The sequence below is a fragment of the Hypanus sabinus genome, chromosome 2 (genome assembly GCF_030144855.1).
Source record: "Hypanus sabinus isolate sHypSab1 chromosome 2, sHypSab1.hap1, whole genome shotgun sequence".
NCBI classification, from domain to species: domain Eukaryota; kingdom Metazoa; phylum Chordata; class Chondrichthyes; order Myliobatiformes; family Dasyatidae; genus Hypanus; species Hypanus sabinus.
Genome location: NC_082707.1, coordinates 192,465,393 through 192,491,292, shown reverse-complemented (window position 1 = coordinate 192,491,292; position 25,900 = coordinate 192,465,393). Strand labels below are relative to the sequence as shown.

General features: G+C 46.6%; 1 protein-coding gene across 3 annotated transcripts; it reads right to left on the bottom strand.

Moving 5' to 3' along the window:
• Positions 1-412: 412 nt before the first annotated feature.
• On the bottom strand, positions 413-19,134 carry vrtn (vertebrae development associated). 3 transcript variants are annotated; one of them, XM_059962003.1, is made up of 3 exons: positions 19,009-19,099; positions 18,260-18,406; positions 413-9,499 (listed from the first exon to the last, which is right to left on the bottom strand). In XM_059962003.1, the coding sequence occupies exon 3, from the start codon at positions 8,343-8,345 to the stop codon at positions 6,405-6,407; it is 1,941 nt and encodes a 646-aa protein (XP_059817986.1). In that variant the 5' UTR covers positions 8,346-9,499; positions 18,260-18,406; positions 19,009-19,099; the 3' UTR covers positions 413-6,404. The 3 variants fall into 3 exon arrangements, with proteins under 3 accessions (XP_059817986.1, XP_059817983.1, XP_059817989.1); XM_059962000.1 differs by having other exon boundaries at positions 413-8,360; positions 18,260-19,134; XM_059962006.1 differs by lacking the exons at positions 18,260-18,406; positions 19,009-19,099 and having other exon boundaries at positions 413-8,360; positions 9,355-12,472.
• Positions 19,135-25,900: the final 6,766 nt, after the last annotated feature.

The following is a 25,900-nucleotide window of genomic DNA, read 5'->3' as shown; positions in this document are numbered from 1 at the left end:
ATTTATTATATTTTCCTTATGAGATTTTAAAATTTATGAAAGGGAAAGAAAGAAATTAATTTCAAGGTAAGCTAAACTTAATTGCCTTTTTTTTCTAAAAAAAAGGTTGGCTGAAAATTAATTCTCTCAAAAGAGCATTGACAATCATTTTGGATTATTATACCTACAACTTGCTGATCACGCTAATATACCGTGAGCTGTAGGTTTAATCATTTTTACACGGGGGGGGGGGGTCCCTGGGACCTGAAAATTATTTCAAGGGTTGCTCCAGGACAAAAAGGTTGCGAAAGGCTGCTTTAAGGGGTGCGGCTCAAGGTCCCGAGCAGACCAGACTCACAGGCTCAGTGGTGTGATCATCGGTACTTGACAGTACTCTGACCAGGCATCTCAAACACACCAAATACAGAATCAGAATCAGGTTTATTATCACCGGCATCTGTCGTGAAATTCATTAACTTAGCAGCAACAGTTCGATGCAATACATAATATAGAAAGAAAAAAAATAAGGAAACCATCTACAATATTTTAATAATGTATATGGAATAGTTAGGTTAAGATAGTGCGAAACAGAAATATTGGAAAAAAGTGAGGTAGTGTTCATGGGTTCAATGTCCATTCAGTAATCAGATGGCAGAGGGAAAGAAGCTGTTCCTGAATCACTGAGTGTGTGCCTTCAGGCTTGTGTACCTCCCCCTTGACGGTAACAATCAGAAGGTGGCACATCCTGGGTGATGGGGTCCTTAATGGACATCACCTTTCTGAGGCACTGCCCCTGAAGATGTCTTGGATACTACAGAGGCTGGTACCCAAGAAGCAGCTGACTAATTTTACAACTTCCTTCACCTTTTCAGTCCAGTGCAGAAGCACCCCCACCAATACCAGACAGTGATGCAGCCTGTCAAAACGCTCTCCATGGTACATCTGTACAAGTGTTTTAGGTGACAAACCTAACCTCTTCTGACTTCTAATGAAATATCGCCACTGTCTTGCCTTCTTTTGTAGCTTCATCAATATGCGGAGACCAGGTTAGGTCCTCGGAGATCTTGACACCCAGGAACTAGAAATTCCTCACTCTCTGCACTTCTGATCCCTCTATGAGGATTGGTTCATGTTTCCTCGTCTTACCCTTTCTGAAGTTCACAATCAGCTCTTTCGTCTTACTGACACTGAGTGCAAGGTTGTTGCTGCGACACCACTCAACTAGCTGGTATATCTCGCTCCTGTACACCCTCTAATCTCCACCTGAAATCCCTCCTACAATAGTTGTATCAGCAGCAAATTTATAGATGGCATTTGAGCTATGCCTAGCCACAGAGTCATGAGTACAGAGAGTAGAGCAGTGGGCTAAGCACACACCTCTGAGGTGCTCCAGAGTTGATCGTCAGGAAGGATGAGATGTTATCACCAACCCACACATTTTGTGGTCTGGTTAGGAAGTTGAGGATCTAATTGCAGAGGAAGGTACAGAGGCTCAGGTTCTGCAACTTTTCAATCAGGACTTCAGGAATAATGAGCTATAGTCAACAAACAGCTTCCTGACGTAGGTGTTTGTATTATCCAAGTGATCTAAGGCCATGTGAAGAGCTATTGAGATTGTATGTGCTGTCGACCTTTTGAGGCGATAGGCAAAATTGCAGTGGGTACAGGTCCTTGCTCAGGGAAGAATTCATTCTAGCCATGACCAACCTCTCAAACCTCTCACTGTAGATGTGAGCGCTACTGGATGATAGTTAATAAGGCAGCTCACACTACTCTTCTTGGGCTCTGGTATAATTGTTGCCTATTTGAAACAGGTAGGAACTTCCAACCGCAGCAGTGAAAGTTTGAAAACGTCCTTGAATTCTCCCACCAGTTGCTTGGCACAGGTTTTCAGAGCCTTACCAGGTACTCCATTGGGACCTTCCGCCTTGTGAGGGTTCACCCTCCTGAAAGACGGCCTAACACCTGCCTCAGAGACTGATATCACAGGGTCACCGGATGCTGCAGGGATCTTCACAGCTGTAGTTATCTAACAGCGACAACACAGAAATTGTCAAGTGAGAAACAGGGCTTCTCACGTTTATTTCTTAATATTTTACATCTCTACAGGCTTTATCATGATTCACCAAATCCTTAGCACTACAGCTTACAAATCTCTTAATCTCCCGACTGTAAGCTCTGACAATGAAGGGATTTTCAGGAACCAAGGGTCATTGGGCAAGACTTTTCATCTCCCACAAGGACGTGGGAGTTGAAGATCAATTTAAATTTTCCAGTTGATGATGAATTTAAAGTTCACCTCAAGTTCTGCTCACTTCCCAATTGACAAAGTATGGTGGTGCCAGGCAGTCAACAATGAAGTCAATGGAAGCATTTCAAAGTTTAGAGGAGGATGGTCAGACCTGCAGGACAATGGTGAATATTGGGGCTGCAAAGTAGCATAGCAATTCATGTAATGCTCTACAGTGCCAGCAACACAGGTTCAGTTCCCACCACTGTCTGGAGAGTTACACATTCTCCCCATGACAACTGGGTACAATGGCTTCTTCCCACATTCAAAATACATACAAGTTAGGGTTAGTAAATTGGGGACATGCCGAAAGCATTATGAAACTTGCGGGCTGATCCCAGCACATTCTCAGATGCAAACAAACCATTTCACAGTATGTTTTGATGTACATGTGCAGATGAAGCTAATCTTTCTCTTTCTGTGTGGGATATGCGCCATGCACTTTCTGGTGCATATCCTGCCTCCATTATCCAAGTTCTTGGAAACCTGGAACCATAAAGCCATAACATATTGGAGCAGAATTAGGCTGTTCAGCCCAACAAAGTTTGCTCAGCCATTCAATCATAGGTATTTTATTATTTCTCTCAACACCGTTCCCCTGACTCCTCCCCAAAATATTTGATACCCTGACTAATCAAGAACCCATCACACTCTGCTTTAAACATACCCAATGACTTGGCCTCCACAAACATCTATGGCAATAACTTCCACAGATTCACCACCCTCTAGTTAAAAAAAAATCCTCCTCATCAGTTTCAAAGTGACATGCTTCTATTCTGATGCTGTGCCCTCTGTTCCTACACTCCCCTGCTATAGAAATGTCCTCTGTATGTTCACTATATCAAGGCCTTTCAATATTCAATAGTTTTCAATGACATCTCTCCTTATTCTCCTAAACTCCAGCGTGTTCAGGTCCAGAGTCATTAACCACTCCTCATAAATTAACCATTTCATTCCTGAGATTATTCTCATGAACCTTCACCAGAATCTCGCCAATGCCAGAACATCCTTTCACAGATAGGAGGCCCAAAACTGATCACAATATTTCAAGAGCAGACTGACCATAAAGCCTCAGCATTCCATCCTTGGTCTTATACTGTAGGCCTCTCAAAATTAATAGCCTTCCTTACCACTGAACCCTGGTGAAATGATGCTTATTTTACTGTTAACACATCAAACAAGAGCCTGTCAGGTTACGTGCTTTCACACTGGTTTGGGGTTTTAATAGAAAGCTTCCTGTTGGACTGGAAATTTGCAAATGCGACTCCACTCTTTGAGAAGGGAGGGAGGCAGAAGACAGGAACTTATAAACCTGTTAGCCTAACCTCAGTGGTTGGGAAGATGTTGGATGAGATTTCAGAGTATATGATAAAATAGGCCAAAGCGAGCATGGTTTCATTTAGGGGAAATCTTGCCTGACAGATCCGTTGGAATTATTTGAGCAAACAACAGGCATGACGGGACAAAGGAAACTCTGTCGATGTTGTTTATTTGGATTTTCAGGCCTATGACAACGTACTAAACAAGAGCCCAGGGTATTACAGGAAAGATACTACCATGGAAAGAAGATTGGCAGCAGGCAAAGAGTGGGAATAATTATCTCTACGCTGGAAGCAATGGCTCTACTGTTACTCCATACATGCTGGTCTTGTATGTGCAAGGACTGGTCTCAAGCCATGGTGATGATGTGGGGGAGGCATCTGGGCTGGTGCTGCCCTTCAGTATTCACTTGGCAGGAGACGGGCTCTATAGTGGTTGACAGTGAATCTGAGCATTCTGTTTAGTTACCCTACTCCCTCTATAACATAGGTTCCCAACCCTTTTTATGCCATAGACTCCAAACATTAACCTAAGGGTCCATGACCCCAGGATGGGGACCCCTGATCTATTATCTCAGTCACCGCACTGTAAACACTTCAACCACTTTTTAGTAAGCTGTTTACATTGTAATTGCATGCTGGCATTTATGTATACAAGTCAGCTGGTGGTGTACTGGCATCTGCACTAGATAATGAGAGGAATTGTTTTAGGTTCAAATCCAGCTGGCTTCTTGCACGCTTTCCATCCGTGACGGGTTGAGCTAGCAACTTGGCCTCATTAAAAAAAATGCTAAAGGTGTGAAGATGAATAATAATTTATGTATTTATTTTATTTCATATCTGTACTTTAACCTCTAACTATATTTTTACATAAATAATCATTGTTGAATGCTGCTGCTACATGTCATGTACCTTAGCGGTTAACACAAAGCTATTACAGCAGCAGAGTTTGAAGTTCAATCTTGGCGCCCTCCGTGAGGAGTCTCAGGTACGTTCTCCCCGTGGAAAACATGGATTTGCTCCAGGTGATCTGGTTTTTTTCTCCCACAGGCCAACAACGTACCGGGTAGGTTAATTGGTCATTGTAAATTGTCTTGTGATTAGGTTAGGGTTAAATCTGGGTTGCAGGGGCCTGAAGGACATTACTCCTTCCTGTATCTCCAAATAAAAATAACAAATAAAGAACACTCACAGCAAACTGCTAATAAAAGTAACATCGTGAATAAAGTTGATCCTGGATAAGCCTATTTGCAACCACAAACATGTGTCCGCCTCCCCACTAGTCCACACTTCTACACCAGCAGGATGTCTCAATGTTACAGCAGATAGAGTTGCTGCTTCCCAACTCCAACTGAATCAGGTTCAATCCTGACCTTGGGTGCTGTCTGTGTGGAGTCTTCCCCAGTCTCTCTGTGACTGTATGGCCTTCTCCCAGGTGGAATTTGTAAGAGGGCTTTGCCCACTCAGGCTGGGTGAGACTTGAACCAGACAGAGGTCACAGGTCAAAAGTGAAATGTTTCAGGGGGACGCGAGTTGGAACTTCTTCACTCACAGAGTGGCGAGAGTGTGGAACGAGCTGAAGCACTGGCAGAAGTGATGAATGTGGGTTTGATTGCAGCATTTAAGTGTCCTTTGGTAAGTACATGGATGCGGGGAGGAGGGACGTCTGTGGTGTGGGGTTGATACGACTAGGCAGTAGCAGCTCGGCATAGAATAGATGCACTGAATGGTCTGTTTCTGTACTGCTCTCTGTGCAAGTGGTTCAGCTAAATGGCCATTGTAAATTGCCCCTAGTGTGTTGGTTGGAGGTGAATTCCGGCCGAATTGAATGTGGGACTGGCATGTAATTATTGAATGACTGCTTGATGGCCATTGTGGAAAGACTACAATAGAGGTCATAGGTTAAGGGTAAAAGAAGTGAAATATTTAAGGGGAACATGGGGGGGAAATCTTCTTCACTCAGAATGGTGCGAGTGTGAAGTGGTGAATGCTGAATTAATTGCAACATTTAAGTTCACACACCACTCTACAGGTCTTAAAACTTCTCTGATTAAATAATGTAGCTGCCATTACCCAACTCCTTTTCAGTAAGGCCAGAGAATTGGACCAATTGCTGCTAGTTAAATCTACATTTACAATTAACATAATATATGCAAAAATACAATTCACATGTCAGACGAGGTACAAAAATATACAGGAAACCTCATGTGCATATTCCACCAGAATATTATTATTCAGTGTATTAGAAAAAACACAAAAGTAGCTCAGACCTAACAACAGGAATCATTTCAGCAGTCAGTGCGTGGATCCATGAGTCAGTTCACTGTATCCCTGTGTAAAAGAACTAAGCACAGTAACCGTTTCCCTTCCTCAGAGCAAACAGTCCCAGATGCTTTGAGGGGCAGTGATCAAACCAGGTTTCTTGAGGTTGTATTAGGCCAGGTTGCCCAAAATTTGAGGTGAGGTAGTTTTTATGTGCCAGTTAAAAGGCAGAGAGGGACTGAATTTCCCCAGTCAGCATCAGAATTCTTGGACAAGGTTGGAGATCCCTGGTTAATCCCGGTTAAGAAAGAGCAAGCCATTCCCAGTCAGGACTAGTTTTTCCCTGTGTCAGGGGTACAATCCACCTGATTGATCCCAGTCAGGGCTGGTGAATCCCAATGGATACCCGTCAGGGGTCCCGGTGAAGGTTGAAGAACCCTGGTGGAATCCCAGTTAGCGGCCAGGAATGGACTTGGTCTGGTTGATCCAGGACCAGGCTGGAGATTCCAAGAGAATCCCAACAGGGGTTGCGTTTCCCTGGCCAAGGATCCCAGCTAGGTCTGCTTTTCCTCTGGCGCCCCCGGGCAGTGCATCAGCATCATCCCGTTGCTGAGCGCCCGCTTCCACATGTAGTAGGTGGAACGCGGGGTGTGAGGGAAGTAGCCACTAAACTCACGGAAGGTTGGGAAGTCCCTGGACACATAGCGGCGCTGAAGGAATAACTTGGCCTTGGCTTTGGACGATGGCCCATGTTGAGTAGCTGGAGCCAGTGGCCAGACAGCCAACCCATTGGGCTCCGGCATCACCCCGGCTCCCGGGATCTCCGGGACCGAGGAGGCCCTGGTCTGCAGGACAGTGACAGGGGCGGGCAACTCCCTGTGGGGCCGCCTGGGCTCCCGGGAGCCAGTCTTCTGGGCCAGGGCCCACCAGCGCAGGAAGGTGGCGGTGGAGATGGAGGGGAAGCGCACGCGGAGGGCAGACAGGGGCATCTGCCAGCTCTGAGCTCGCCTCCTGGCCTCCTGCCGCAGCCGCTGCCACTCCCTCACCCTCCGCAGTCTGGCGGGGAAAGAAGGGGCGGCCGCCTGACCCGGCAGGGGGTGGCTCTTACCATCACCACTGCTCCCAAGCTGGGAAGTGGGTGGAGGCGGGGCCAGGCCGCTGGCGCGCCCGTTCCTGTGGTGCTGGTGGCCATCCCGCGTCCGGCACATCGCCTCCCTCCTCCAGTTGTAGTACGTGGATCGGGAGATCCAGGGGTAGCTCTTCCTGAAGCTCCTGTAAGGCGGGCAAGCATTGAGGAGAACGCATTCCTGCAGGAAGCTCCTGGCCTGCTGCATGGAGGGAGACCGCTGAGCGGACGGGCCGACCGCCTCCTTCGCCGGGCCCTCGCTGCCAGGCGGAGCCCCTCCCCCGCCCGGCTCAGGCTCTGTTCCAGCGCCAGGCCCGGGCGGCAGCCTCCCGCCGGCCAACAGCACCATCTCGTGCTTCCAGGCATAGTAGGTCGAGCGGGAGATGTCCGGGAACCGGCTGCGGAACTGCTGGAGCGGCAGGAAGCCACCGCCCTCGGCAAAGCAGCGCTGCAAGTAGTGGCGGGCCTCGTAACGGGCGGCCGCCCGCCGCCGGTGCTCCCGCGACTGCCGCTTCCAGCGGTAGAAGGTGCTCTTGGTGATGCTGTACCTCTCCCGCAGCACCGAGTAGGAGATGTCAGGCTCGGCATTGAGCAGCTCCAGCGTCTTCAGCGGCGGGGCCGGCCTGTCCAGGCCGCGCAGGGAGACAACGGGGGCAAAGTACTGGGGCCTGAAGACATCCTGGGAGAGGGGCTTGCCCGCCCACATGATGTGCAGGGTGGGCAGCGAGGGCCCGGGCGGCCGGCTCCGGGGGCCGATCAGCCGGTTGAAGTAGGGGCGGATCTTCAGGTTTCTCATGGGGTAAATGGAGTAGATGTCACTCTGCAGCACAGAGGCCAGTGCGTAGACGTGCCACATGTTGGTGAAGGCTCCCGGGTAGCAGGTGGCCTTCACGTCGGCATCAAAGATAGCCTCCAGGATGGCCATGGGCAGGTTCATGCAGTGGGCCGACTCCTCGGTGCACAGAGAGTACCTGGCCGCCTGCAGCATCACCTTCGAGTCGATCATTCCGTTCAGGTAGTACTGCTTGTGCAGCACCATTTCCACCATCGTCCTCAGCTGCAGCTCCGTGCTCAGACTGCCATCTCCCAACAGCAGCACACTGGCCGCCTCGAACAGACGGTCACCCACGCCCCTGCCCGCCAGCGGCACCATGCCCAGCGGGGCATCTGCTGGGTAGAGCGCCTCAGCCCTGGGATCCACCTCAGCTTCTCGGAAGGAAGTGCTCCTGGAGGGTAGCGGGAAGGGCAGGCTCGCCAGTTTCTTGTCGACATCGACTGTCACCGCCCGCAGGACGTCTGGCTCGGCACACTCTGTGGCCTCCTGCAGCCGGTAGCGCAAGGCTTCCACGAGTTCTGACCGGTGGGGCATCCCTCAGGGTTGCGTCTGGGGATGAGGGGGAACAGGAAGGGAATATATTATTTTTTTAAAATGGATTATTCAGTAAAAAAAATTATTCACCAAACCCTACAGAAAATGTCCCATCATAGGCAAAGCCTTCCCCTCCACTGAGCAGGACACACACCACCAGGTTCAGGAAGTATTATTACTTTTCAACCTGAACCAATGTGGATAACTTCACTCACCTCAACTCTACGCTGATTCCACAACCTATCGACTAACATTCACAAACAGGACTTGACCACTCACTCCCAGTATTATTTAGATACATAGAAAACCTACAGCACAATACAGGCCCTTCAGCCCACAGAGCTGTGCCGAACACATACATACCTTAGAAATTACCCAGGGTTACCCAAAGCCCTCTATTCTTCGGAGCTCCATGTACCTTATCCAGGAGCCTCTTAAAAGACCCTATTGGATCTGCCTCCACTGTCGTTGCCAGCAGCCCATTCCCCGCACTCATCACTCTCAGCATAAAATTTTACTCCTGACATCTCCTCGAAACCTACTTCCAAGCACCTTAAAACTGTGCCTTCTCATGTTAACCATTTCAGCCCTGGGAAAAAGCCTCTGAATGTCCACACAATCAATGCCTCTGATCATCTTATACACCTCTATCAGGTACCCCTCATCCTCCACCACTCCAAAAAGCCAAGTTCACTCAACTTATTCTCATCAGGCATGCTCCCCAATCCAGGCAAAATCCTTGTAAATCTCCTCTGTATCCTATCCATGGTTTCTATATCCTTCCTGCAGTGAGGTGACCAGAACTGAGGGGTCTGACCAGAATCCTATATAGCTGCAACATTACCTCTCAGCTCCTAAACTCAATCCCATCATTGATAAAGGGCAATGCACCATATGCCTTCTTATCCACAGAGTCAACCTGTGCAGCAGCTTTGAGTGTCCTATTGACACAGACCACAAGATCCTTCTGATCTTCTACACTGCCAAGAGTCTTACAATTAATACGTACACGATGCTGGAAGAACTCAGCAGGTCAGGCAGCATCCGTGAGGAAACAGTAGCCAACGTTTCGGGCCGAGACCCTTCATCAGGAATGGGGGGGTGGGGGAAGAGAGGACCGAAGCCCAGTAATAGGGATAGGGGAGGGGAAAGGGCTAGAGGCATCAGGTGGAGAACCAATCAGAGGAAGGATAAAGGGGGGGGAGGGGATAAGCATGAAAGAATTAATACAATACTATATTCTGCCATCATATTTGACCTACCAAAATGAACCATCTCACACTTTTCTGGGTTGAACTCCATCTACCACTTCTCAGCCCAGTTTTACTTCCTATCAATGTCCTGCTGTAACCTCTGACAGCCTCCACACCATCCACAACACCCCCAACATCTGTGTCATCAGCAAATTTACTAACCCATCCCTCCACTTCCTCATTGAGATCATTTATAAAAGTTTCAAAGGGGTCCCAGAACAGATCATTGTGGCACACCACTAGTTACCAACCTCCATGTAGAATATGACCTGTCTACAACCACTCTTTGCCTTCTGTGGACAAGCCAGTTCTGGATCCACAAAGCAATGTCCCCCTGGATCCCATGCCTCTTTACTTTCTCAATAAGCCTTGCATGGGGTACATTATCAAATGCCTTACTGAAATCCATATACACAACATCTACTGCCCTACCTTCATCAATGTGTTTAGTCACATCCTCAAAATATTCAATCAGACTTGTAAGGCACAACCTGCCTTTGACAAAGCCATGCTGACTATCCCTGATCATATTTTGCCTCTCCAAATGTTCATAAATCCTGCCTCTCAGGATCTTTTCTACCAACTTACCAACCACTGAAGCAAGACTCACTGGTCTATAATTTCCTGGGCTATCTCTACTCCCTTTATTGAATAAGTGAACCTCCCCGTCCCCGTTGATGATGCAAAGATCATTGACAGAGGCTCAGCAATCTTCTCCCTTGCCTCCCACAGTAGACTAGGTCCCAGAGACTTATCCAACTTGATGCTTTCCAAAAGTTCCAGCACATCCTCTTTCTTAATGTCTATATGCTCAATCTTTTCAATCCACTGTAAATCATCCCTACAACTGCCAGGATCCTTTTCTGTAGTGAAGACTGAAGTATTCATTAAGTATCTCCACTATTTCCTCCGGTTCTATACACACTTTTCCACTGTCACACTCGATTGGCCCTATTCACTTAGATCTTATCCTCTTATCCCAGATTGTTGCCTGGGTTGTAATGTTACAGCTATGAAGAGGCTAGTTTTGGTTCCCTTGGATTTCATAGAGGCATCAATTAGAGAAAATATACAAAATTTTCCCCAATAGCAGAAGCATCTACAACTGTAGGGCATTGGCTTAGGGCAGGAGTTCCCAACCTTTTTTTAATGCCATGGACCAATACCATTAAGCAAAGGGCCCAAAAAGGTCCAAGGGTAGAGGCCAGGCCAGGATTGATCCTCTAGTTCTCCAGGTTCAGCTCAGGGCCAACAACCCTGACTGGTTATACAAAATTGTTATGGAAACAGCAATGTGGGTTCCTTCTGCATCCAATTGTGATGATATTCCCGAGTCCCCTCCCAAGACTTGTACAACTGCTAGTAGTGGAAACCAAGAGGAAGCTACTGAAGTGATGAAGGAAACCCTGAACACCACCTGAGATGGAGGACCTTCATTGCTGCCTGAAACACCAGCATTGTAACAAGCAGCAACAGCATGGACCCCAGGTTGGGACACCCTGGCTGAGGGCAAGGAGAGGACATTTGAAAGGGGTCCGAGATGGTTAGAATCCAGAACAGACTGCCTGAGAAGGTGATTGAAGCAGGTATCCTAACATTTAAGAATTATCCAGATGAGCACTTGAATCTCCAAGGTGTGGAAAGCTATGGCCCTAGTACTGATGAATGGGACAAATACAAATGGGTAAACCGTGTCATACGGCAAAGAAACAGGCCCTTCAGCCCAAATGGCCCCTGCTGACCATCTCACCTATTCCCATATGCCTGCAATTAGAAGGATAAAGGTTAGTATTTGTCAGGCATAGATCAGAAAGTTCTTTTCTGTTTCCCCCCCCCCCCCCCGAGGATTGTTTTTGAGGAGGAAGGGTGCAGGACACCACACTTCCAGCGTTCATTAATGTAGCATACCCACAACTTACTAACCCTAACCTGTAGGTTTTTGGAATGTGGAAGAAATCTGGAGCACCAGGGGAAAACCCACATAGTCATGGGGAGCCAGCATGCCATCTCAACGTGGCCATATCCAAGTAATAGGTTGGGCACCCAGAAGCAAGGAACTAAAACATGGAGTCTGTCACGTGCTGAACTACTCTACCCTCAAGAGAAGGATTAAAGATTAGATTTATTGCATATCCCTTGAAATATATAGTGAAATGTACCATTTGCACCCAACCAAATCAGCAGAAGGCCCACAAGTGCCCCTACACTCAATGTTTCCTCTAAGGCATGCGCATCTTTTGTTACTAGCACACAAAGGAATTTAAACTGCGCATAAAAGTTTGTCACCCTCTACCTGGTTGGCATGTTAAATTGTATACAAGCACATTTCCTTTTCTGGTTTCTGATGCAGACAGTATTGACAACGTGGAGTTTTGTCTGCAGATTTTAGAACTGGCTTATTGAAGAAATTATTCTCTGTGCGAATGCTGTTGTCAGTGGGCATAAAATTCCACAGCACAAGATTTTTGCACACACTAGTTACTATAAATGAGAGGGAACATTGCCCGTACTTTCAGAGTGCCCACTAGTTACTAACCCCAGCCCATACATCTTTGGATTGTGGTAGGTAGGAAACCAGAGCACCCAGAAGGAATGTACAAACTTCTTATAGAGAGTGGCTGGAATCAAATGCCAGTCGATGAATGTGGATGCTGTGAAGCAACTGTTCCAAATGTGGCAGTAATGTTCCATACTGTACCACTCCAACCCATCAGAATAGCATTTATTGTCACTGCGTTATATGATACAAGTCAGTGAACAGCAGATCATGTGGCCTGCACGCCAACATGGAGAAAGTTGATGCCTTTCTGTTTGCATTGCACAAAGCTGCCTAGGTCAAGTACAAACAAGACAGTATCTGCAGATGCTGGAAATCCGAGCGAGCAACGAGCAACGAGCAACGAGCAACGAGCAACGAGCAACGAGCAACACACACACACACACACACACACACACACACACACACACACACACACACACACACACACACACACACACACACACACACACACACACACACACACACACACACACACACACACACACACACACACACACACACACACACACACACACAAAATGGCAGCATCTATCGGGATAAGAACAGTCAACTTTTCAGGCAGAAACCCTGCAGCTGGACTGGAGAAAAAAAAGCTTTAAAAGGTGGGGGAGAGAGGAGAGAGAAACACCAGGTGATAGGTGAAACTCTGAGGGGGAGGGATGAAGCAAAAAAAGGGGGGGGGGGGGGAGGAACACCAGAGGGAGGCGGTCGGCAGGCAAGGAGGTAACATGAAAGAGGGAAAAGGGAATGGGAACTGGTGAAGGGGGGCCAGGAAAGGAAGCATTACTTGAAGTTTGAGAAATCGGTGTTCATGCCATCAGGTTGGAGGCTACCCAGAGAGAATACACGGTGCTGTTCTCCATCCTGAGTGTGGCCTTATCACGACAGTGGAGGAGGCCATGGATAGACATATCGGAATGGGAAGTAGAATTAAAATGGTGGCCACTGGGAAATCTCGCTTGTTCTGGTGGACAGGGCATAGGTGCTCAGCGAAGTGGTCTCCCAATCTATGCTGGGACTCACTGATATACGGGAGGCCACACCAGGAGCACCAAACACAGTATATGACCCTAACAAACTCAGAGGTGAAGTACTGCCTCACCTGGAAGGGCTGTTTGGGGCCCTGACTGGTAGCGAGGGAGGAGGTGTAGGGGCAGATGTAGCACTTGTTCCGCTTGCAAGAGTAAGTGGCAGGAGGGGGATCAGGGGGAAGGACGAATGGACAAGGGAGTCCCTGCAGAAAGTGGGCGGGAAAGACACATTTGGTGGCGGGATCCAGTTGCAGGTGGTGTAAGATTCAGAGAATTATGTGCTGGATGGGGAGGCTGTTGGGGTGCTATGTGATGACAAGAGGAACCCCGTCTCTGGTAGGGTGGCTGGAGGATGGGGTAAGAGCAGACATGTGTGAAATGGAAGAGATGCAGTTGAGGGCACCATTGATGATGAAGGAGGGGAAGCCCCTTTCTTTGAAAAGAGAACTTCTTCATTCTAGAATGAAAAGCCTTATCCTGAGACAAGGTGTGGCAGAGACAGAGAAATTGAGTGAAGGGATGGCATTTTTACAAGTGGCAGGGTGGGACGAGGTATAGTCCAGGTAGCTGTGAGAGTCCATTGGATTATAATAGACATCGGTGGATAAGCTGTCGCCAGAGGCAGAGATGGTGAGATAGAGAAAGGGAAGGGAAGTGTCAGAGATGGACCAGGTGAACTTGAGGGCCGGGTGGAAGTTGGAAGCAAAGTGGATGAAATTGACAAGTTCAGCATGTGTGCAGGAAGCAGCACCAATGCAGTCATCAATGTAGCATTGGAAAAGTGCAGGATGGTCACCAGTGTATGCTTGGAACATAGACTGTTCCACATAGCCAACAAACAGGCAGGCATAGCTGGGACCCATGCAAGTGCCCATAGCTACCCCTATTGTTTGCAGGAAGTGGGAGGAGCCAAAGGAGAAATTTAGAGTGAGAAATCAAGTTTCGCTAGGCGGAGGAGAGTGGTGGTGGAGGGAAACTGTTTGGGTCTGGTGTCCAGAAAGAAACAGAGAGCTTTGAGACCTTCCTTGTGGGGTATGGGGGTGTATAGGGACTGGACATCCATTGTGAAAATAAGATGATGGGGTCCAAGGAATCAAAAGTGCGTGAGGTGTCACAGATGTCAGTAGGAAGGGACTGAACCAGGAGGATAAAACAGAATTGAGGTTTGCAGATACGAGTTCAGTGGGGCAGGAACAAGCTGAAACAATGGGTCGACCTAGACAACTGGGTTTGTGGACCTTGGGTTGGAGGTTGAAACGGAAGTGCAGGGTGTGGGAACTATGAGGTTGGTGACAGTGGATGGGAGATCTCCAGAGTCAGCAAGTTTGGTTATGGTGTGGAAGACAATAGCTGGGTGTTCCTTAGTGAGGCCCTGTTCAAGGGGCAAGTAAGAGGAGGTGTCTGAGAGTTGTCACTCAGCCTCAGCAAGGTAGAGGCTGGTACACCAGACTACTACAGCACCTCCCTCATCTGCAGGTTTGATGGTGAGGTTATGAGCAGTCCAGAAGGAGTGGAGAGCCGAGCGTTCGGAAGGAGTGAGCTTAGAATAGGAGAGAGGAGTGTTAAATGGGAGGAGGGTTCATCAGTGCTGGTGGGGAGTCCTTGCCAAAGAAATAGACTCGGAGACGGAGGCGGTGGAAGAAGAGCTCAGCGTCATGGTGGGCGCAGAACTCATTGAGGTGTGGACGCAGGGGGACAAAAGTGAGGCCCTTACTGATGACAGTCAAGTACAGCATATTGCTGCATGCACAAGTACAGTCAGATACAGTTGTAGTGGAAAAACTTGCTTGTTGCAGCATCACAGGCATGTAGGCACAGGCAACACAGAAAAATACATAAATTGCACAAATTGATGGGCATATAACGTCTGTCTTCATCAGTGGGAGATTGAACTCAAAAGCCGCAAGGTAATGTTGCAGCTCTATAACCATGGTTAGACTGCACTTATGTTCACCTCATTATAGGAAAGGTGTGGAGGGTCTAGAGAAGGTCCAAAGGAGATTTGCACCTCAAACACGATTTGCACCTCAAACACGATAAATTCTGCAGATGCTGGAAATCCAGAGCACCAAACAAAACATGCTGGAGGAACTCAGCAGCTCAGGCAGCACCTATGAAAATGAACAAACCATCAACGTTTCGAGGCAAGACCCTTCTTCAGAACTGTAAACGAAGGGGGAAAAGACACCAGAATAAAAAAAGGTGGCAGGAGGATTAGGATAGCTGGACGGTCATAGGTGAAGCCAGGTGGATAGGAAAGGTAAAAGGCTGGAAAGGAAGGAATCTGATAGAGGAGAGTGGACCATAGGAGAAAGGGAAAAAGGGGGGCACCGGGGGGAGGTGATAGGCAGGTGAGAAGATAGAAGAGGACAGAGGACAGGTTGGAGGCTACTGAGACGTAATAAAAGGTGTTGCTCCTCCGCCCAGAGGGTGACCTCATCATGACACAATAAGACTACGGACCAATGTCAAAACTGGAATGGGAATTGGAATTAAGATGTTTCACCACTGGGAAGTTCCATTTCTGGCAGATAGAATGGATGGAGCAGTCCCAGAATTCCTCTTCAATAGCCATTTCTCCTTCCAGAAAAAAAAATTCACCTCCTCCACCCATTCCCCATTCTGGCCTCTTGCCTCCTCTCACCTGCCCATCACCTCTTCAGTCTTCCCCTCCTTTCCTTTTACCGGTGGTCCACTCTCCCATCAGATTCCTTCCTCTGCAGCCTTTTACCTCTCCCATCCACCCAACATCACCCATCACCTTCAAGCTATCCTCCTTCCCCTCCCCCACCTTTTTATTCTGACATCTTCCCCTTCCTTTGCAGTGCTGAAGAAGGGTCTCAGCCTGAAACGTCGACTGTTTGTTCATTTCCGTAGATGCTACCTGACCTGCTGAGGTCATCCGGCATTGTGTGTGTACGTTACTTAACTAGGATGCCATCTGGATTAAAGAGCAGACCCATCCTGATGAGGATAGGTGGAGCAAGCAAGGGAGTGGAAAGAGAGGTGACTTGACAGGTGTACAAAATGATTAGTGGATAGCCAGAGACATTTTCCCAGGGTAGAAATGGCTAATACAGGAAGCAGAATTTTAAGGTGATTGGAGAATAGTGTGCTTGTCAGAGGTATGAAAAAAAAAGTGGTAGCTGCATGGAATGTACTGCCAGGGGTGGCAGTAGAGACAGATACATTAGAGACATTTAAGCTCTTAGGTAGGCACGAGGATGATACAAAAATGGAGGTCTATGCAGGAGGAAAGGGTTAGATTGATCTTGGGGTAGGTTCAAAGGTCAGAAGAACATCCTGGGCCAATCAACAGTAATTATGTAGCTTTTAAATAAATACTATTGTAATTCTTCATTTTCTTGCCTGCAAAACTGAAGAGCTGATGATTGCAAGAAAGTGAATCTCAAGGTCATATATGGTAACATCTATGTAATTTGCAAATGAATTTCCTTTGACTTTGAAGGGAGCTACCTGGACTAAAGGCCCCGAGCTCCAGGGAGAGGTTGGCCACACTGGACCTTTATCCCCTGAAGTGCAGGAGGATTCACCGTTCCCTCGTAATAGATAAAAATCATGAGAGTTCTGGATAATGTGGATGGTCAGAGTCTTTTCCACAGAATTATGCAGTCCAAAACTACAGTCATAGATACATGACAAGAAGGGAGAGATTAAGGAGACCCAAGAGGCAATTTCTTTACACAAATGGCAAATTGGTTTATTATTGTCAGGTGTACTGAGCTAGAGTAAAAAAAAACCTGTCCTGCAGACCATCCATATAATCATTATAATGGTCCATTGAGAGAATGAAGTGTTATAGTACAGAGAGCAATGCAGATAGACAGTGAAGTTCAAGGTCACAACATTGTCCATTGCGTAGTCAAGCCCTAACATACTAGCAAGTACCTGGAATGAGGAAGTGATGGAAGTGGGTACAAATGTAACATTTCAAGTCAAGTCACTTTTATTGTCATTTCGACCATAACTGCTGGTACAGTGCATGGTAAAAATGAGACAACGTTTTTTCAGGACCATGGTGTTACATGACGCAGTAGAAAAACTAGACTGAACTATGTAAAAAAAAACAACACAGACAAAAAAAGCTACACTAGACTACAGACCTACCCAGGACTGCATAAAGTGCACAAAAACAGTGCAGGCATTACAATAAACAGGACAATAGGGCAAGGTGTCAGTCCAGGCTTAGGGTATTGAGGTGTCTGATAGCTTGGGGGAATAAACTGTTGCACAGTCTGGTCGTGAGAGCCCGAACGCTTCGGAGCCTTTTCCCAGATGGCAGGAGGGAGAAGAGATTGTATGAGGGGTGCATGGGGTCCTTCATAATGCTGTTTCCTTTGCAGATGCATGAGGGATTTAGATGGATACATGGAGGGGAGGGGCTCGGAGAGTTATGGGCTAAATGCACCCAACTTGTCAAGCAAGGGAAATATTGTGGTCAGTATAGACCAGTTGGGCAGAAGGGCCTGTTCTCATACTGTGTTATTTTATGACCCTAGTGAGCAGATTCTGCATTGACCTCATACAAAGACCAAATCTGCACAGGTAAGAACTCAAGGTCCTGTGCAACCTCAGGAAAATGTCCCTGACTGCAGGAAGGGCCAGTGCCCAGGTATTTAACATTTGGCTGAGAAGTGCAAGAGGTTAGTTATATAAAAAAAGAATCATATTATTACAGGGAGATCTGTTGGTCCTTTCCTGCTGATATCCAACCTCCTCCCTAGACGGGTTTGGTCAATGAGTCTGACTGAAACCTGTGCTCATTACAGCGCCCTCCATTCGTTCCTTCCACACGCCCTTCTCCACCTCTGTGAGATCCTAGCCCAAACACACGTGCAGGCGCACACGCTCACGTTCCCTTTCTCCGTGTCCTCCCCAACCAAATCACACACTGGAGGCAGTCCCTGCCCCTCTCTCGCCACTTTCAGAGGTTTCCTCAACACCTTCATGCCGGATCCTTACTGTTTCAGGAAACCACCCCCCGCCTCCCGCTCGAACGTGCATCTCCAGCCGGCGCCGAGTGGTAAACAGGCCGTTCCAATGGATTACCTTAGTTTCAGGAAAACTGAACAAGCGACTGAAGATTTAACCCGGAGCAGCAAGAGATCTTTTCATTACACGCGCGGAGAAATTCATCAAGGATTCTCGTTGGATGGGATCTGCCCAGCAGCCAGGACAGATTTATCGTTCCGGAAACTTAAGAGTTAAAAGACAACATCACAATAAAGTCGACAGGCATGGGAAGATTACCCAAGTCACAGCGCCCGCCCGCACCTAATAAAAACCCGCCGTTGAACCCAATCTTCACTTGTGACCTGGTTGTAAATCTCAGTTCAGAAATTGACAGTGAAATTTGTACTGATTGTTTTTTTAAAAAAGTTAACGTAGTCAGTTCAGTATCTTTTTTTAAAAAAAACTCACGGGACAGAGTCCGAGTTCCCAGCCAGTGCTCTAATCTCATTGGATAATAATATTTGGATGGATTAATTGCATTAACTAAAACCAGACGGTCAAATTCTCCGCAAGGAAGCAACCGGTGATCAGTGCCGATAGGGTGACCGGTTTCCACAAGTTATAAACATTCCTGACGCACTTTGCCTTCGGGATTCCTCCGAACAAGGCAACCGTACCTAATGTTTTAGTAAAAGCCGAATGTAAGGGGAGAGTTTCCCCAAACACCCCCACGCTACCTCTTTGTTTAACAACAATGTTTGAACGCCACAGGCGCTGTCCCACCACCAGCCCTTGGGATGTTTGTTCCCCTTGAGTTCGGTCTCTCAGAAAGTGATTGCACTCACCTCAAATTAAATCACTCCCACAGAGTTAACGCGGGTGGCGAGGGTACACGACCGCGTTTCTCCTTCGCTATGTCTCTTTGCCGTGGTTCAGACCAGTACCAATTTAAGACTTGAGCTGAGATTCCCAATTCTGGAGCCTTCCAATCTAATGAGAGAATGAGAGGCGAATCAGAGCCGTGTCAGACCCCGCCCCCACGAGGAAATGGTCAGTCTGACCGCCCCCCACACACACTTCAGGATGAAAGGGCTCCACAGTCTGATGTTAGGTCAATTCCAATGGTAGGTGATAATAAGGACGACATCAGTCAGGGCCAAGTGATGTGCGTTGCTTCTCCGCAGAATTTCTCCAGTTTCTCCTCACTCATGGAAGGGCGGAATCTCGAGTAACTTTTGCCATGTTGGTGCAAGTGTTGTGCAGGATAAATGGTCTGCCCACCTTGAACAGTAACATACGTGATTTTTGTAAGACCATAATGTGGGGTTCTTTTGCTACTGGAGAGGGAGGGGCGGGGTTGGCCCTCAACTGTTGTTGTAGTATACCACCCCAAGGAGAGCCACGACGGGGCCGCAGCGTAGGGATGCAATGGAACAGTAAGAGTGAAAATGCATTGCGTGGTTTAATCTTGTCGTTATTTTTATTATGAATACAGTTTATTTTGATTTTAAAAATGTGTTTTTGCAAATATGAAAAATATATGTATAGCTTTGGAAAAAATAAATCATTTTTTCTCTTTTTAAATCACTAACTATATTACATTTTTCTAAGTTTTTACATTACTGCAGCTTTAGGAAACAAACAAGTATTGACTGAGTTTGGAAGATATCCTGGAATTTCACAGAATATCATACAGGCCCTTCAGTCCAACTAGTCCCTGCTAGTCCTGCATCTTCAAAGTACATATACCGTACTGTATGTCACCACATACAACACTGAGACCCATCTTTCTGCGGGCATACTCAGCAAATCTCTGCTTCCAGTTATCCATTCTCTAACAATATTGACCCTTGCTTATCCAAGAAAAGCTGTGAATTCAAATCCCACACAAGGGGTTTCAGCACTCACTGTGCTGATGGTTATCTGAAGATGTTTTGCTCTGTGACTGTGTTAACAATACAGTATATGACATTCTTTGCAAAGACACTCTTTCAGTGACATGGCCACAATCATCATGAGGGAATGTTGGAGATGGATTGGGCACGTGATGAGAAGAGAGGCCAACTTCATCATCAAGACAGCACTTCATTGGATACGTGAAGGATGGAGGAAGCACGGGAGACTAAAGACAACTTGGCACTATACCATTGAGGCAAAAATGAACCACACCTGGGGCACAATAGAGAAGATGGCCAAGGACTGACAGAGATGGAGGACCTTCATTTCTGCCCTAAGTTGACAGTAACTTTGCAAAGACAGAAAGTGCCAAAGTCAGAGCACAGTACCAGCCATTCAGCCTACAATGTTGTGCCAACCTTCAGCCTACTCAAAGATCACTTGTACTATTCCCTCCTACATAGCTCTCCATTTTTTTAATCATCTATGTGCCTAACTAAATTTCTCTTAAGTACCCCTAATGTATCTAACTCCATTGCCACCCCTGGCAGCACATTCCATGCACCCCCCCCCCCCCATACCCTGTGTAAAATACCTAGCTCTGACATTCCTCCTGTGTTTTCCCTCAATCACATTAAATTTATACCCCCTCATATTAGCCATGGGAAAAAGCCACTGGCTGTTCATTCAATCCATACCTCTTGTCATCACATATAGCAGGACAGGACTGGAGAGTTAAAGTGGATGTATGCGGATGAGATAGGGAGAGGGGTGGAAATACAAGTCAGTGGATCTGTAAACAGAGAGTGGGTCATAGTTTGAGTATAGTCTAATTATCAGTTCTTGGGCCAGCAGATACAATCACTAAAAAGCAGCCAATTCCCAGACGCTCTGGACAATTTTCAACACCTAGTGTCAATAAAAACAATTATTATTACATTATCTATCACCTCTCATATTTCCAGAGTCAGAGAGTCATAGAGCACTACAGAACAGAAAAAGGCCCTTAAGCCCATCTAGTCCCTGCCAAACTATTATTCTGCCTAGTCCCATTGACCCGCTCCTGGGCCATAGCCCTCCATACCCCTCCCATCCATGTACCTATCCAAATTTCTCTTAAATATTGAAATCAACCCATATTCACCACTTGTGTCTTTTGGGAACCATTTTAATTCTGTATGATAGTCAAAACTTCAGGTAAACAACATTAAAAGTTGACATTGTTGATGGAAAAGTAGGTAAAATGTACATTCTTTCCATAGGAATGTCAAGATTTTGCTTTCACATTACAAATTACTCTCAACTCCAGCGTGGCATTGGCAACATAGAGGAGGGAGATTAGAAGTCTGGTTGGATGGTGAAGCAACAACAACCTTTCAATCAAAATTGGCAAAACCAAAGAGATTATTAGTGACCATAGGAGGAAGAAGCTGGAGCTCCATGAGCCGGTGCTCATTAGGGGATCGGAGGTGGAGAGAATCAGTAACTTTAAATATCATATCAGAGGATCTGTTTTGGCACCAGCACATAAGTACCATCACAAAGAAGGCAGGCCAGCACCTCTCTATGAGGGCTTGCACAGATTCGGCATGACATCTAAAGCTTCGACAACCATCGAGAGATCTGAATCAGGTTTAATGTCACTGGTATACTACGTGGTGAAATTTGTGCACAATAGAGAGTATCCTGACTGGGGCTTCCCTGCAGGGTTCAGTTTGGGGGGGGGGGGGGGTGGAGGAGGGAATGGGAAGGGAGTAACATAAAAATGGATTATTCAGTGAAATTTTTTGCTTACTGTGAGTAAGCCCACAAAGAGCGTTAGATAACAGCCCAGTCTGTCACAGGCAAAGCCCTACCCAACTCTGAGCACATCTACAAGGAGCGCTGTCACAGGAAAGCGGCATCCATCATCAAGGACACCCACCATCCAGACTATGCTCCCTTCTCGCTGCCGACATGGTCCCCTTCAGGAGGTGGTGATGAGCCACTCATTTGCCCATGTCCTGTGACAATGGATGGAGAGTCTGAGGCAGAATACACTGTACTTTTTGTAGTCAAACTTTCTTTCAAGGTTCAAAGTAAATATCAAAGAACATGTACAACATATTGCAGTACTGTATTTGTCAACATGGAGCAGAGAGTGAGTTTGTAAAACTGGCAGGACAAACGACATTGGGAATGGCGAGAGTGGAGCACCGTGGGGGGGTATGGGACAGGTGGCAGAGAAGGAATGCCGGGGCAGGGGTAGCGCAGGTGTAGATACACCCAGCCTTGAGACACAAGGCAAGGTCATTTGATTCCAAACAATTGGTTTATTGATCATTACAGAATTATCTCTCTGGAGCATCCCACTCCCTCCCCTCTCCCAACCATGATTCCCCTCTCCCTGACCCCTTCCCACTCTCGATGCATATCAGAATCCTAGGACTTTTGCACAGAACTGAATATCACTGGAGAAGCTGTACCAGTGTGGACTTTGTGCCCCTCCCTATACCCTCCTTGGAGGGCTGTTGATTCGCTTGATGAATTTAGCCCTGTTTGATCAGTTTCAGTCTGGATGTCATTGATCAGTGCAATTCCAGTACAGGATTGATTAGTTCAATTTCAGTGCCAGATTGATTATCTGTTTGTAACTTAGCATCACTAAATGTCATACTATTTATTACAAATTACTATAATTTACACATTGCACATTTAGATGGAGATGTAACATATAGATTTTTACTCCTCGTGTATGTGAAAGATGTAAGAAATAAAGTCAATTCAACTCAATTCTTCTTCCGCCTTCCCACTGATTTGATCACGGATTATTTTCTCCAATTGTCTTGTCAGACCACTGAGTTATTTACACATTCTCCATTAAGTCTGTGGTTTCCTTTGCAAGTTTGCTAAGATTGCTTCCCAGCTCCATTGGTGAGACCCATGATGCTCAAATTATGTCCCTGAAGGTCCAGAACTGAGCACCACCCCTCCGTGCGTGAATCTGTCTTCTGAAAGCTCTGGGCTACACACTTATTTTGAACTTCTGCCATCCTTCTGGTGAAGGTAACCCTCCATTCCCTGAAATCCCATTGCATACATACTGTACATTTCAAAGTGAGTCATACTTCCCTCCAAATGAGAACCACTGCCTGTCTGCCCATTCAGGAGGCTACCAACTGCCAATACAATCTCCAAGTAAACAGACACTACCCTTATGTAATCACAGGAGAGCAAAGCCCATCTATATACATGCCCAAGAGAAGATCCATTACCCATATAGACCTCCACTCTCAGGGCTTTGACTCAGCAGCTCTACTCAGAGGCTACATGCTCCGTTTAGTCCACGACAGTCCTCAGTGGCTGGGCAAGGTAATGTTGCAGCTCTATAAAACTGTGAATAGGTCACACTTGGAATATTGTGTTCAGTTCTGGTCACCACATTACAGGAAGAATTAAAGAGCATGTCTTATGAGGATAGGTTGAGTGAACTAGGACTTTTCTCTTTGGAGCGAAGGAGGATTAAAGGAGTCTTGATAGAGGTGTATAAGATGAAAAGATGAAAAGTGGACAGCCAGAGACTTTTATCACAGGGTGTGAATGGTTACTAGCCAGTTGGCAGTGTAGTGGCATCTGCACCAGACTTCAAGGCAAATGGTCCTGGGTTCAAATCCAGCGGTCTCCTTGCACACTTTCCATCTGTGCTGGGTTAAGCATCAAGCTAGCAACTTGGTCTTGTAAAAAAATAGACAAATGCTGAAGAAGTGACAGAAATGCTGCCTGATGCACCACAAGGTGCGAAAAGAAACAAAAACAAATGATTAATACAAGGAGGCATAATTTTAAAGTGATCAGAAAGAATAGGGATGATGGATTTTTACGCAAAGAGTGGTGAGTGCATGGGACACACTGCCAGGAGTGGTGGTAGAGGCAGATACATTAAGGATGTTTAAGAAACTATTAGATAGGTAAACAGATGAAAGAAAAACAGGGAGCTATGTGAGAGAGAAGGGTTCAGAATCAGAATCAGGTTTATTATCACCGGCATGTGACGTAAAATTTGTTAACTTAGCAGCAGCAGTTCAATGCAGTACATAATCTAGCAGAGAGACAGAGAGAGAGAAAGAAAATAATAAATAAAATAAAACATAATAAATAAACAAGTAAATCAATTACGTATATTGAATAGATTATTTTAAAAATTGTGCAAAAACAGAAATACTGTATATTAAAAAAGTGAGGTAGTGTCCAAAGCTTCAAATTCCATTTAGGAATCGGATGGCAGAGGGGAAGAAGCTGTTCCTGAAACACTGAGTGTGTGGCTTCAGGCTTCTGTATCTCCTTCCCTCTTTCTTTCACCCCCTCCCCTCTCCCGGTTTCACCTATCACCTGCCACCTTGTGCTTCTTCCTCCCTTTCCCCCCCCCCCCCCACCTTCCTGCGCTGACTTTTTATCTTTTTTCCCAGGCCTGATGAAATGTCTCAGCCCGAGACTTGACTGTTTATTCATTTGCATGGATGCTACCTGATCTGCTGAGTTGCTCCAGCACCCTGTGCACTTTGCCTTGGATTTCCAGCACCTGCAGATCTTATCGTGTTTATGGAATAAAACAAGCTGGCTGGCTAGACACGTAAATAATGTTGAACTACCCAGTCCCAATCTCCTTGTCCCAGACATAGGGGTTTCCTCTTGACTCTTGATATTTGAACTCTCTCATGTCTCAGACATGGAGGGTACACTCTTTATGGCCGGTTGATCTCTGTGGAGATGTCACACCAGTGTCGGCTTCTAGTCCCCACCCCCCACCTCCTGGACTTATATCCTCCTTGGATAGTTGTTTCAGACTGGGAGACTGTTTCGTTGAATACCTACGCTCTGTCCGCCAGAGGAAGCAGGATCTCCCAGTGGCCACACATTTTAATTCCACATTCCATTCCCATTCTGATATGTCTATCCAAGGCCTCCACTACTGTCAAGATGCAGCCACACTCAGGTTGGAGGAACAATATCTTATATTCCGTCTGGATAGCCTCCAACCTGATGGCATGAACACTGATTTCTCTAACTTCCGTTAATGCCCCTCCTCCCTTTCTTACCCTGTCCCTTACTTATTTTTTATTATTCCCTCCCCTTTTTCCTCTCTTTTTTCTCTTTTTTTCTCTCTCTGCCCCTCTCACAATCACTCCTTGCCTGTTCTGCATCTCCCTCTGGTGTCCCCCTTCCCCTTTCTTTCTCCCTAGGCCCCAGTCCCATGATCCTGTCCCTTCTCCAGCTGTGTATCCCTTTTGCCAATCAACTTTCCAGCTCCTCCCCCTCCTGTCTTCTCCTATCATTTCTGATCTCCCCTTCCCCCTCCCCTCCCACTTTCAAATTTGTTACTATCTTTTCTTTCAGTTAGTCCTGACGAAGGGTCTCAGCCCGAAATGTCAACTGTACTTCTTCCTATAGATGCTGCCTGCCCTGCTGTGTTCCACCAGCATATTGTGTGTGTGTTGCTTGAATTTCCAGCATCTGCAGATTTCCTTGTGTTTGGATAGTTGTTTATTCACTTGATGAATTTACCCTTTGCTTGATATTTCAGTCTGGACATCACTAATCAGTGCAGTTTCAGTGCTGGATCGATTATCTGCTTGTAACTTATCAGCAATAAATGTCTTCATCTGTTCACTGATGTGATCACAGACTGTCCTGTCAGACCGTTGACTTAATCATATACTGTTCCCAAGCACTTTCCTTCCCAAGATGTTTTGTGTCGTTGTCCTATTTACTATGTTGCCTTCCCAGCCCGAATGGGTTTAGCTCTGAGGCTCAACTCACACCTGATTGGGTGCAGAATGGGGCCCTGCCCCTCCATTCACAAAT